This window comes from Magallana gigas, chromosome 6, assembly GCF_963853765.1.
Source record: "Magallana gigas chromosome 6, xbMagGiga1.1, whole genome shotgun sequence".
Lineage (NCBI taxonomy): Eukaryota > Metazoa > Mollusca > Bivalvia > Ostreida > Ostreidae > Magallana > Magallana gigas.
This window is the reverse complement of record NC_088858.1, coordinates 44,562,932-44,578,039: the sequence shown is the minus strand read 5'-3', so window position 1 is coordinate 44,578,039 and position 15,108 is coordinate 44,562,932. Positions and strand designations below refer to the sequence as shown.

At 33.6% G+C, this 15,108-nt stretch overlaps 1 protein-coding gene across 2 annotated transcripts; it reads right to left on the bottom strand.

The window, feature by feature from the left end:
• Positions 1-4,650: 4,650 nt before the first annotated feature.
• LOC105338312 (uncharacterized) lies at positions 4,651-13,348 on the bottom strand. 2 transcript variants are annotated; one of them, XM_011443371.4, is made up of 2 exons: positions 13,038-13,348; positions 4,651-5,980 (listed from the first exon to the last, which is right to left on the bottom strand). In XM_011443371.4, exon 2 carries the CDS (start codon positions 5,937-5,939, stop codon positions 5,256-5,258), a length of 684 nt encoding a protein of 227 aa, XP_011441673.1. In that variant the 5' UTR covers positions 5,940-5,980; positions 13,038-13,348; the 3' UTR covers positions 4,651-5,255. The 2 variants fall into 2 exon arrangements, with proteins under 2 accessions (XP_011441673.1, XP_011441674.1); XM_011443372.4 differs by lacking the exon at positions 13,038-13,348 and adding an exon at positions 6,113-6,529.
• Between the last annotated feature and the right edge of the window lie 1,760 nt (positions 13,349-15,108).

Here is a 15,108-nt window from a genome sequence, read left to right as displayed (position 1 = left end):
ACATTTTTTTTGTAAAGAATGTGCACCGGTAATAGTAATAATTGCTATCATGTGCACATGTCTTAGGAAAGCAATCAATCATAGCCCACGTCAGCCGTCATTCAAAATACTTCGGATAAATCGATTTGAAAGTAACACAGATCTTCCTGGATTATTTCTGTAAAGGTTTTGCAATGACGTCAGGATTCAAACATTTCAAGATAATTAATCTCAGCTTTTGCCGCGAAATAATCTTTTCGACCGATTCCCTTTTCATTAAAGCTTTGAACAATTCTAAACGGCATGGTACACGATAAATTTTGTTAACAAATGTCCAAATTAACCAGGATATCCCATTAATTAGAATCAATATCTTAGCCAATATTCTTACGAGAGAGAGAGAGAGAGGGGGGCACAGATACCAGCCTAATAAAGGTTTAGAGGGTGGTTTTATTAAAACTGTCACCCATGAAACCTATATGGACGTAAAAGGTATTACAAATCTCCACAGTAAACACTGTTGATATCGTTTACATTTTTAGTTCAGTTCAAGGCTATTAAAACACATCGTTTGGACTTCCTCAAAACTTTCCAAACAAAAGCTTTAAGGAGCAGATTTCAATGCGTTACCCCTCTGGTACCTGTATGGCAAAATCAACAGCTTACCAAACTCACGATCCTCTACAAACACAGAAGTCAAAGAAGTCAACTACAGGCACGGGTCACGTGGTCATAATTTTTCCTTAATGGGATTAGCGACATCAATTTTATTAGTTTGTATTCACGACAGTATAAACACGTGCGAATTGTTGGTACTACAAGCCGGGTGTATTGGTAGCAAGCGCTATGCAACCGCTTCTAATAAGGGTCAGTAGAAATGGGTCGAGGAGATCAGCGGAGAGCCATAGAACCAAAGAGTGTAAACCCTTCTCTCCATGATATATCATTGTATGGATGTATATCGCAGAAATTATAAAATAAAATTTCAATTTCATTTAGTCAGACGTAAGGATCAAACAACCAAGAATGTACGCTTGTCCAGCAATAATTCAAAATCTATGCATGTTTTATGTAAACGCCAAAATATTTTTTACCAAAATATTATTTTATACAACGGAGATTTTCAGTTTCGGGTTAATTTTGGAATAATTTTATTTTTATTCGGAGAAAAAATATTACATAGCTTAAAAAAATTAAAAAGATGTTTAAAGTTCTAAGTTCATTACAAGGAAACTTTCTAATGTTTAATCAATCTGAAATGAAATTAATAGAATATCCTAGTTTATCATTATCAGAAAGTTGTAAACCATTTACCATTAATTTGTGCTGATGCTTCTATTCAATTTGATTTGATTATATTATATTTGTGGAGTGTATGTTGATGCCCAGTAAATAAATTCGTTTCTGATCAAAGATGAACGTTGGAATAATTTCCAAGTATAATCATGCATAAGAGGGAAAAAAATCTCCTATGATGATATTCGATTTCGTTCTACTTCTACTTTAGAAGAAACTTGCAATTACAGAGACAATCTGCTTAATGAATTAATCAAGGCTTCATCTTGTTTGAGATAATCAGTTCCAGTTTTTCATCAAGTAAAAGCTTTTTTTTTCTACATATTAATGAATAAGCGTAAGAAAGTATTTTGGATTCATATATTCATAAGAAGCAGCATGCAAGATATTATAATAATTAAAGAGAAGGATAAAAAAATTCAATTACTCAGTCAGCTATTTATGTCCAGCTATTGAACATAAGTTGTGGGAGGGTAATCATTTTGTATTGAACATTCTAATGAAATTTGCTTAACATCAACACGAATCTGTTTATTTTACTGGAAATAAATACTGTCGCCTGGAGTCGCAACTTTCAATGGAGTTTCAATGATGGCTATCGCTGTGTTTTTAGTGTTCACTCTTTTGGTCCGGTGTTTGAAGATGTCTAAAACTATTTTTTCTTTGAATAAAAAATTCTTTGGCAAATTGAATCAAATTAAGATCTCACCATGACTCTCTGATGTATTTCGTTCTGACAGACATGCCTGCTATATTTGATTCTAAAGCTCACTGAGGCTGATTTTTTTTGTCGGCTGTTTCGTCATTCGTGGTCACGCGTTTTCGTGGAATTTTATACCTTGTAATTATTTTTTATTTATATACATGTAGCACTTTAATTCAAAATCATTTAAATTCATGTTCATATTCCTGCGGCTGAATATTTGACTTGGCAGCAGGTATAATTTTCTTTATTCAAAAATATTGTTTAAGTGCGCGTGCCATCTACAGAGAACACCGAATATGATTATTTCAAATTGTCGTTAACGAAATAATGGTTATACAGATATACATATCCTGTCGCTTCAAATGTTTGATCACATTTTTTTTTCACATTTTTTTCAGAAAATTTCTTAAGAATCCTAAGATATTTAAATTGTGTTTCTTTGGACTACAGACTCCAGAGTCCAAAGCACCATATAAATTTATTCTAATCAAACAGAAAATGTAATTTTGATTAAGATGTACTTTTCTTCTCTTCTCTTTTGTTTACAAAATCAAAATTATAATTTATTCTTTTTCCTCCTGTTTTATTTAAGAAGGCTGAAAATGGACCAGAAATCTAGAATTTGTGTGTCTTTTCGAGATTTTAGATTGTAAGCCCCAAAGTGTTTGCATTAAGGAATGAAGCCATAGTACAAACTAATAAGCATCAAATTAATCATGTTGTTTTCACTGGATCGATGATGTAATATAATAGTGTAATTCCTATAAAACTGAAATAATATTGACAGAACCATCATGTAAATAAAGTCTTAATTTCCACGCATTATTTGGTCATCTTTTTTTTCTGACTAAACACCCATATTCGGTAGAAATTGAGATTTTGGTTGGTGTTTTATTTCAAACTAAGCAATTTATTTAAATTGCTTAATAGAATTTGATCGTGTATAGAGATCAAATTCGACTAAGCATACATTTATAATTGAGAGAGAGAGAGAGAGAGAGAGAGAGAGAGAGAGAGAGAGAGAGAGAGAGAGAGAGTTGATTTTTATACCATGATGATGAACTATAGGAGAATTTCTTACTTCTTTTATTTACCAAAGCATACGCATTTTTATTTGATATCTTTCTGTAAAACTAATCAAAGAATGGGGAATTTTGAACCTACATTATGTCTACACAAAACAGCTACAGTGTACTATTTTTGCAATATTTGCTTATCAAAAAAAAAACCAAGTACAAAATGTGTCCGTCTTTGAACTTACAATTGAGATGAACATGTACACTCTATGCTCTCTCAACTCATGGAATATATTTTTAAATTGAGATTTGAATTTTAAATGTTATTTAGGTTATATATCTTACCAAGAATTCATTGCATTTGACCTTTGTTCTGATAAATGTGCATGTTGCGCATTTTTGAATTGTGCAATAAATGAAAGACTCCAAACAAGACTCCTGTAATGTGTTGACCAACCTTATAAGGCTAGACTTTATCCCCCTAGGTCATACATCACACGAACAGAGCCCAAAATCAAACCTCAAAGGTGACTTATCAGAGGACAATGGCTTAAAACTCAAATATTGTGTTTGAACCACACAATTACAGCGACTATCTTTAGGAGTATTGAGAAGTCATTTGATCCGCGTGTCTTTCATCTGGCTCCAAAGGATTGTGTGTGTTTGCGCAGCGTATTTTAAACAACAACACAATCGAATTATTCAGCATATGTTAAGAATATTTTCAGGTGATTTAGCATTTTTTGGATACAGTGGTAGTTACATGTACATTTAGTTATTGTGCTGAAATCGTTTTCCCACGTGTAATCTATTTTTACAAAACAGAAATTTTAGGTCGCCTATTTCATTTAAGCACTTGTTTATAATTTATAGGTTAGCAAATATTCTCCGTAAAATTTTACACTCTTATATGAAATATGGCGTAATTCGTTTGAGCTCCCCGATCAATTTTATTGCCTCTGTTAAACTTGTGAATGAACGGTGAAGTAAGTACTCGTGAAATGTATTTTTAGAGTTAACCCGAAGTGGTTCTAAAAAATCACATGCATGCGGTGCATTTATGAATGCAGTTTTTAAAAGATCTTAAGGATATGTATTTATATATGTATTTTAATTAAATATCAAACAATACTGCTAAAGTGCATGCATTTTAAAACATAGAATAAAAACCAAGATGCCAAGAAGATAAGTATAATGCTTTTGTCTCTACAACATGCCTTTTTCCTCGGAATTTCCTGTTTCTAATCATGCATGTGCCTGCACGACATGATCCACGCTGACCCATTCTGTTTACATCCGAGAGATTGTGGGAACAAACTATGTTTAATATCCTTGTCAAGTACCCCAATCATATGTATAATGTCAATTAATTTGGAGACCTTCAACCCCAACACGGGAAATGCATTGTAAACAACGTGTTGCTGTTAATATTGACTTACACTAGCTGGGCATGTGTCTGCAAAGTGACATCTTGGAATTCGGAGCACTTCATTTTAGGTTGATTGCACATTCAATGGGTTCAATGTCACTCCTTATGCCCGCGTGTAAACAAATAAAATTAAATTCTCAAAGCAAATCTTCTCATATAACGACATTAAATCCTTTGTTTAAGACAAAATTCTTTGATGGTTGAAAAATAACATTGATGCCTCAGTGATTCGTAAAACGATTTATTTGATTGAAGTTTTATATTGTAAAGAAACGATACGATTTCCCTGAGAACATGGCTTATGTTTGGAAAAGAATAACATGCGTTCACAAATATTTCCCAAAAGCACTGAAAATACCAATGCCATTAAGCATTAAATGGAAGTCGTAATATTACATACACCACTTATACCATCGCATACACACTATAGCTGTAACGAATTCAAAATACACGAAAAATACAAACAACAATTTCACTTACTTCAAGCATGAGAAATATTCAAATTTCCTCGTTAATAAAAATATGCTACATTTAATTAAAGGCTTACAAAAAGAAAACAACAAAATTGTCTACAGAATTAAAAAAAATATCACTATGTAACATCACAGTTGCTTTAATAAATCAGCACCTAAAGGTAACATAAAAACTGGTTAACATCACAGACTTGCGTACATTTGAAATCACATTTGGACCAAAACAAAAAAAAAAAATAATATAGCAAAGTTTTTCACGATATTAGTTTTTTCACTATCTCAAAAGTCTTGGTGCATTTGAGTTCTTAAAATGAATCCGCGTAAATATAAAAAACACAAACAAATTCGTTCTGTCCCTACGATGAGTCTATGTAATCTACCGGTTCTTCTTCTATAAAGCTGCCGTCAGAGTTGGAAAATGGGGGAGTGCGGGAGGGGGAGGGCGCGGTGGGGCGATCAGGGACGTGTAACTGTTCTATGGGGGGAAGTTGTTTACTGGTGCGGGTTACCTTGGGTAGGAGATTCACATTGGGTCCCCCTCCCTTCCTACGAATGTCTGTAGTTTGTCTTAAGAAAAGTACATTTCCGTTCAAGTGGTCCGCAAGTCCGTTGGATAAAGATTTGCTTAACAAATTATCCCGAGTTTGTTCTCGGGTTAGAGTAAGTACTTCGTGAACATGGAGATCTTTTCTGGAGTTCTTAGATCTGTTGCTGTACACAGACGCCACCTCGTTATCCAGTGTGGTATCGTCATAATCACTCGTATCACTGTTTTTATCTAAAAATCCAGAATCACGAAGTCCGGAAGTCCCAATCTCCGGAAGTGGTGCTTTCCGTTGAAGCCGCAAGTTCGTCGGTTGACGCTCACCTTGAAACTGAGTAATGTAGCGCACAAACTCCTCTGTGTTTGCATCAGGTCGTTTGTAAGCGTACTTTCTTAAACTTTCGGACCTCTCCAAAGTAATCTGAGGTTTTCTGGGAGTTTTCATGTCTTTTTTATTCATATGGTCTACAACGATCCTTTGTTTTTTCTCCTTCATCCGGTCAAAATAGAAAACATTGGTCTCCCTTCGTCTTATCACTGTAAAACAAAAGAATAGTCATGGCACACAGTTATTTTCGATCAAATCATGTTTATCATTCAAACATATCCTTGAAACTAAAAAACCAGCTGTTTAGCACTGTCTTTTACAAAGCGTTTGACGCTACACACGAGTTATTGAGAGAGTAAACAAGCCAACAGGGGGCGGGGTGCCGTGTTATTGATGAGCCTACGTCGATCAGTTCCGTCCCATATTAGGTTAATGGTGTATCTGTTTAAAGAATCGCACTGGAAAATCCCTTTCAAAGATTTCTCGCGGCGAATTACTCGATAGTGACACTACATATGAAAAAATAAATTCGTCTTCAAAGAGAATTCGAAAATTGTCTATAATCCACTGGGTTAGAGAGATACACACGGTTCGGATCCTCAGTCAGTACTAGATCTCTATGTTCATTTAAATTTGTTTTAAAAGGATTGAACTTGGACAAAAGAAAAGATAGGAATGCATTGCGTAAAGGAAGTGTACAATGACCCGAAAAAGCATTGTTCGCTTCATGTTCAAGTTCCGTTTCAAAACGAATCCGAGTTCTTTTTTTTACTGAACTTTATAGAACGTCGATGGGGACTACGCCTCTCATTTACATTGCGAGCCTGCGTCTGCTGTTTCGTATTAGTGACATAAACGCCGCAAATGACTTTTTTTATCTGAAGTTGATCAGTTGCGATTAGGATCTATTAATAATACAACACTAAAATAATGATGTTCCTGATGCACTCCGAAACTTGATCTGGTTTTAGCCACGAAGTTTGAATGCTTAGATTATTATCGTTCAAATGTTTCACATCAATATTAATTTGATACCATATGTAGTCTCGGCCTTTTTGGATCATTTACTGCACCGAGCATACCTTTTAAGAGCGGGTATCAATTGTTCTATTTTCACAATATTAATCTGTTTCTGGGGTCTCTATATTGGCAACGACGAGTTAATATCTCATCTCTATACACAAATCTAATTCTGAAGGACAAGGGGGGACATCCCCATTGAGTTATACCGTATTGACCGATTGGTATTGCGTTCGTGTACACTACAAACAAAATCATAAAGATAAGCTATAATAAATCCGGTTTCCTCTGTCATAAACATATTTGTTTACGAATCCTTTCTAATCTTACATTCTATTACACGAGTGATTTATAGAAAATCAAGTTTTCTTTGATGTGATACAACATTGGCTTGGCTTCCTTCAGACTCCATATATTAAGTACTATCTTAATAGATCCGCTGTCAACACAAAAACATCATGATATTCCTCCTACACCATTTAGGATAATTTTCTTGTATCGCAGTTCTCTTAATGTAAGGTTATGATTATACTTAATTTACAAATCCCGTGAATTCTTGAGCAGTTTGACTAATTTGACCAATTTGATTAATTTCAACTCCTATCTACTATGCATCTTGAGGTTATTTTGCGTGTATAGAGAAATAACTAGTTCAACACTTTCAATGAATTTCTATAAACGACATGTGAGTACATTGAAGTTTGACTATTTCAAAGACACACTGGTCGTAAACCTCGGGAATAGTCATTGAGGAATATGACTATATCAAAGATTTGGTCACCGCGATACTATAGTAAGAAGTTTAACTGTTTCAAACACTAATAACTTGACTAGGAATTGAGTTGACTGTTTCCACCAATTCTTATTCGTTGCCATTCGAGGTTTTGCTAACCATTGGGCTGCTGAGAAGTTTGAATATTTAGAGGACCTGCTTCTTATGGTCGTCAAATTGATGTTTTTATCAAGGGATATATCCTTCCACCACTTTTTAAGGGAGCAACTGCTTTTTGCAAGTTAAAGACTAGTATATATACATCTGCTAGACCCATCATATAATCACATAACAATGAAAACAAAGAAAACTACTTTTTACCAAAAAATAAACACAAACAATCGTCGTGAATAAATGGGTTCATTTGGTATGGATGGCTACAGGACTTTACTGGGCCATACCAACTGCGTCTGTATTGCCGGAGACAAAGATATTTAAACCAATCTTTTCCATGTCCCTTTTCAAACAAAACAATGTAAGATGTGAAATAAGCTCTCATTAAGTCCGAGTTCATGAAGTTCAATGCAAATGTCCTTTCTTTTTTCGTATATATGCTGTGCTGTATTTGATATAATAGCCAGAGACACTGGTATTTAAAACAATTAAAACAGGACCTTTTTCCTTTGACATTCTTTTGCTCATTATCAGTTCTTTTGTCGTAGAGTCCTTTATTACGGGCCTTGTACCCGTGTATCTTGATTTAAGAAAATGATAAAAACCCATGAACATGTAAGATTACTTTCTTGCAAGTCCCCAAGAGCGATTACAGTAAAGTAATCATCGTTTGTACAGCAAATATCGCTTTTGTCTGTGGGAACTTTGTTTATTGGTTTACGGCCTTTGTTTCCTTGTGTAACCTCTTACAATGCCGTTTTAAAGTCCAGATAGATATACATAAGTTGGTGTTCCTGTGTATATATTGATGACATAAGTTTGTTGGTCCACAGCAATGAAACTCCAAGAAAGGCAAACTGTTGACCCAGAGTTATTGTCCGCTTAGTAAACACGATACTCATGTACCACTAATTCTTCGGGATGTCCAACATTTTTTTTTTCGTAATGGTCACATAAAATTGATCCGATTGATTTTTTTCTTTAAGTCGACCAAAAACATTCCTCGACCAGAAAAAGTAGATAAAAAATAGATCAAATATCTCTGAGCTTTGTGTGCCAATCGCTTTCGTTGCATTATGGTGAAAGATTGCGTTTAATTAAGTAGACCAAGTATTAAGATCGAGGTTTTAATTCGGTAATTAACAACAACTAATGTGATTTCCGCGACATGTTTTTCTAAGCTTATCGTACTACTTACATCATAATTCAAAAGAAAGTTGAGACTCGTCTGATCATTATTATCAGGCTAATGAGTTATTTGGTGTCGGGTTCGACGTTCCTATCCATTAACGTCGGTGTTCTGGGGCAAATATACGTATCCTATAAAACACTATCATGCTTTGTTTTCTACCTAATGAAGATAAGGCACGAAAGAACGTAATACCAAGTACATATGAGTTACAAGTACTTTCATTATTATTTTTCTTTCAAAAAATAGTAAAAGATGATGATGATGATGATGATGATGATGATGATGATGATGATGATGATGATGATGATGATGATGATGATTTCACTGCATCTAAAATTATTTTTTATTTAATCATTTCATATAAGCTTTATAAAATCTAATACGAAATGATGAACTAAAAAAATCCCAATATTGAAATGACATGTGAGTAAATAATATTTAGAATAGTTTATAAATCTTTCAAATGTTTATTCACCACAAGGTTATTTGATAGGCATCATTGGTGACATTGAACCCCTGTTATTTGTTTTTACTAGAATATATATGCCCTCGGATATCTCTGGAACCAGGCAACCAGAAAGAAGATACTAATTTCAGTAAAATAAAATATTTATAACAAAGCAAGGTCATCAGAATTTGTTTGTGAAGAAAAACCAAACTTTTAATTCCGCGTTAACACAGTAGAAATATCGTCATTGTTTCTCAAATTTGAACAAACAAAGATGAGACGTTCCAGAGACAGTATTATTTAGGTATCTTAACATTCCTCGGCCCTATCTTAACGTCATGAAATACTTTTTCAATATCTAATTTGAGAACCTTTCCTATTCTTAATTTGTAAATGAAAAACTACTGAGATTTATTTGATTAAAACATCAAGTGTGGAAAGATAGGTTTAGGTAAATATTTCAAGGGCCACGCTAGATATTTCAATAAACCTGTTGAAGGAGGAATCTAAAGTGACAAAATAATTATACATCCCCCCTCGAGAGTATTTACTATAGTATCACTCGCACTGAAAAAAATCGTTTTAGGGGACAAGCAGCGTATAATTATTAAACAAACGTTTAAATTGAACTAAATAGGCCTTAATTCGTCCAAATGCTACTTCACAATTATTCCAGTACGGGAGAAATTGACAATATTTGACACCATGAATTATGGTGAGAGGTTTTTACCTGACCCTTTGTAGCAAATTAATGGGAGTTATCATTCGTTTAAAATTTCTTTTAATCTCAGGGTTGAACAAAGATATCTTTTAAGTATAGAGGGGTATGATTTGCTCAGGCCTTCACTTGGACCATACTAACTAACTGCATCTATAAGTAACTTACCCGATCCAAAATGATAAACACATTGTAACCAACACATGTATTATCCTCATGGTTTTAAAAAAATAGTTTAAAAATCAACGTGTGTCTCTTAATAAAATCATCAACTTGTCAAATTCGTACACTTAATGAAATTAATGTATTTTTTCTCACGCCTCATTTACTCTCCAAATTGGATTAAACTTGGGATGTTTTAATCTTGAAATGAATATGTGTTCTCAAGGCAAGATTCATCTTTTATGATATTTTTTAAAAATAGGTGCTTTCAAAGCTAGGTTCATTTGGTTTTTCACACTGTCTGTATTTCTTGCTATTTTTAATCCCCTTTATTTTGTGATATCAATATATAAAGTTATTACAGTAAAATATCTATTTCCTCTATTTTTTTCGCTTACTTGGGCAATGTTCAAGAGGCAATAGTGAAGTCTTTTATGTTTATGATTAGATTTCCATTCTCCTCTGATTTTTGAACCTGTATTTTCCTTGGCTAAAATGTACGATACTCTAGACCACAAAATAGAAAATAATCTATTATCCAAGGGATAATAAGGAAAATCTTCCATCTATACAGTCTTGCGGATTGGGATCGAGTTCTTGACCCAAAATGGCCGATGCAAAATGTTGCAGTATGATACACTTGCTTTATCATATGCTATCCTAAATTTTCACCTATGAAATTTTCAACATCATTCTTAAATATCATTAATTGATTGATAACACGTACGGACACACTGAGATCTGTTTGAAGTCATGGAATTCTATCTACATGGAGCTAGGCTGTTGTAAAAGACACGCAAATAGGGAGGAAGAAACTTTGGTCCGAATTCGTTCCCTATCATAACTGCTCGTGTTTGAATAGCTACATCACTTTCAAAGCATCAAAAGCGGCAAGTTGCCTCTTTGACAATATCTCAATTAAAGTCCTGTAATCATGTCCGTATGACCGAATATTACCTTCTCCGGGAGAGAGATCTTGTGCAAGTGTCAATCATTTTTCGGATAGATAAATTTTTGACACAATTAAAAACGGGTCCCATTTTATTATCACATATGTCACTCGTCTCAATGTGGTCTTAAGAATATGTTTCTAAATCGGAATATTGAATATCTCACTGGATAAAGCTCTTCTAGCGACAGGAGGCTTTAGTTTGATTGATCCGAAAGAGAAAAGAAATGTGAGTGCACGTAAACTAACTTAAAGGTTAACCTGTTTACAAAAAATCTATACCTTTAAGTAAAACAGAATCCCGATTTCATCATAATAATGGCATGTACTGCGGTTTTTCGTTTTCATAATCATTATTTAAAATGTTATTAGTTTCCAGATGTTTCATTTTGAGGGTAAAAAAAAATCAACTGTTTTCTTTCTATACTTTGCTGGAATAAGAGTTCTCTCTATGGAAGTCTGATCTCCAATTTATGAGAGGGAATCTACATTGATTACATTTTATTTTACGAAATATTTGTATACTAATATATTTAGTTAAAAAAAATTAAATTAGATTGTCAAACGAAAAGAGGTAATACTATGTACCTTTATTTCAAGAAAGTATTAAACTTCATCAAATTTCTATCTTGCCTTTATGCTTATATATTTTTGGCATTGGTATATATAAATTTTTTGATGGTTCCGATTTTTTAATATCATTTTATTATGATTTTTATTAATAAAGATATGCAAATATAGTAACTAATCGTGTTAAAAGTAAAGAACCTTCAGCAAGAATTCATTCATATTTATTGCTTATCATTTCATGATTTAACATCGTAACCCCCGTTTTTATTTTTTTAATTGATAAAATATCTTAGATCCCCTTAAAACATTCGACTCTAAAGAAAATGATTGTCTAATTTTTTTACATCACAAAAATTGCATTTTTATAAGTGTGTAAAAGGCATATGAATGTAATGCACAGTAGTATGGGTATCTTTACACAATTTTCATTGTGAAATTATTCTACAGAGAAAAACTTTCTATCTAAAGACACGTTTCATAAACGTTTCATAAACTAAAAGAAATATTTTAGAAAGGAATAAGAAAGGAAAAAGTGATTTTTTTTTTTGACGCGGTAACAGTTTAAAAGGGTCGTGTAAAGTGTACCATAACGTTGAAAGATGGGTAATTTTAATTTTTTTGGTAAATATAGGTACCTTTTGAAGAACACCCAATGACTGATGAATTTCTACTACACTGGACCGTCCTTGGATATTATTTGTGTATATTCTTAAAAGATTCAGCTGTCTTCTATATTTCCCTGGAGTAAATTTTAACTTTATATAATCATTAAATCATTATAAGCAACGTTTCAACGTTGCCATTTGATTTTAGATGAAGTTATAAATTACAGATTTGAAAAGATTTCCTCGTTACTAGATAATTAATCTACACAACAAACTTGGACTGCGCCGCAAGCCTTGAGTAGTGCTGGCACCAACTCATGCATTTTGTAGCAGTAAAACTAAATTCAGGCTTTGATACCATAGTGTCATATACTTCTTGCAAGACAACCTAAAGTTATGAAATAAGCTAATCGAGCTGCGACTTGGCGGTTAAAAACCTGTTTTGTTACTGCACAAAAGGCCAAAATATTTTTTATGTCATAAAATTACGCGCTTATCATTAGTCTATCTCATTCCGGTAAGGAGATCAAAAAGCGGTGGGTCTGAGTAGTGAATTATGCCCACACTATGCAGACCCTTTTGTTTGCTCGGAAGCCGGTCGCTCCTCTTTGCGTTGTAATGTTTATGATTATTTGATGGAATCCCAGGAGGAGGGCAAACAACATTCAAATTTAAGAATACACATCAAAGAGAAAATACAAAATAAGCTCTCTTACCAACTGTCCCCCATAGAAAGGGTCTAAAAACATCAACTTTGGGGGTTTTCTTTCTTCTTGCTTTTCTTCGGGAGATATGCTTCGGTCTTGTATGCTGGTCTGTACTAGAGAGAGAAAAGACCAAAAGGTGTGCTATCCCCCGGTATTGTTGTATACCTTGGGTTACTAGAGACTAGTCGATAAGGTCTCTCCGATTCAAACCGTAAATCCCTTTCACCCAAAGGAAAGCTATCTGAAATCCGCTATAGAGCCCTTTTACCTTTATCAAAAAAGAAACACAGATACGAGAGAGCGGAACATGTAGAGTTGTTCTTTCCAGTGCTGACAGGACTGCAACAGCTGTTGGTCTAAGGTAAACATAAACAGGTGAAAAAGATTTTGGGTTCTACTTTCTCCTATTGATTGTGGACACAGAATGTTTCCTAGAATGTTAACAATTCCCCCTTTTTTCTTGTTCTGGTTTGTCAGGATCGACCTGCGACTAGATTTTCTTTTTTTCTGAAGACGTTGCAAATATTATCACTTGGGTCTTTTATAAGGGTTCACTAAAACAAACTCAGTAGCTTTCTGTTCAGTTTCAACAGATGTCAGAGATTCCAGCCAAATTCAAAATACACCACACGGAAGTCAAATGACCAACTTGTTCCAATGATCCTATTTTAAAGAAACAGTTCGGTTTGGGGGCTTCATGTAGGTCCTATAGGTACCATATGCCAAAGACTTTTGGCTCCTTCTCTTGGCACTGATCTAAGAACATATGTCCTCTTAAAGGATTTTCCCCCTTTTTTCGAAACAAATATTTTAGTACCATCAACACATATCATTATACACAAACTTGGAGGGTAAAGCTATTGTTCGTTCCATTGTATTTATTCTATAAATGTCGAGTGCAAATAGCTTCAAAATGTTCAAACCGTGACTATTTGTTTTTCCAGAAGAGATGAAAGAAGACTTTGGATCGTCTTCAATCATTGATGGCCGCTGCATGCAAATAAATTTATGAAAGACTCTGACATCAAATGCAAAATGCAACTCTTTTAATCTAATAAATGCCATTTTGTTCACAGTAAGCTACAAATTATTTGGGATCTTAGACTGTCTAACCAAACAATGGACGCCATTTTTTCTACCACTTTGTGCATGCATATTTCGTGAAAAAAGCGTTTTGCTAATCGTACAGTAAAACCTATCTCAAGCCGGATCACAAATCAATGATCGTTTTCCGACTACATCAAAATGCTATAAATTCTGTATTTTTTATAACAAATTCTTCTATGATTATATAATATATAAAACCCCTTGATCGATATAAAGTACGGTTGCGCAACATTCCTTTGAACTTTTTTTCGCTGTTAAATTTAACGATTTCAAATGATGACTCAACACAATTTTTGTAATTAGGAGATATCCATCAAACTAGAATTAATGTTAGGTATTGAAAAAAAAACTTCCCTTTTAAGCTATAGGGATGAATATTTTGTTTGCATATAATTAACATTTGATGTTTACATCTTTATATCTAAATACAATAAAGTGAGAATGATTTACTTTGCTTAGATGATGCATGTACAGGTTATTTTTATTCAAATTGAGAAAAAAATTAGAATGGTGAACGAGATATTCCTTTGTAGAATATGATAGTGTCGATTCCTATCGTTTGGAAATCTGTTCGCTCTATTTATCCCACACCAAGCACAAAACTGCGATAAATCTTTGATCCATCAGACTGTAAATACAGATGAAATGCAGATATTTTTAAAGTGGCGATTAAATCTTATTTCTCATACTTTTGCATATTTTTTTATGAAAAGATTGCAATCTTTAATAATAATATTTCAACGGAAATCCATAAAACTTGCTCCAGTTTACCAAAAAGGAGAAACAGTTGAATTTTAAATGCACTTACAAATGGCATATCGCATTTGTTGATGAGCCGACCATTAATAAATTATCACTCCTATTGGTCTTGCATTTTTTTCCGTCAAATTTCTGTTATAAAAATCCTCAGGTGTTGGGTATGGGAAAAATAATACGCAATTTTCCTCAATTGCTTTCTGTTCCTTTTATCGGT

What these genes read in the sequence shown, in the direction of transcription:
- LOC105338312 (XM_011443371.4), bottom strand. Translation starts at nt 5,939, where the DNA reads ATGAAGGAGAAAAAACAAAGGATCGTTGTAGACCATATGAATAAAAAA.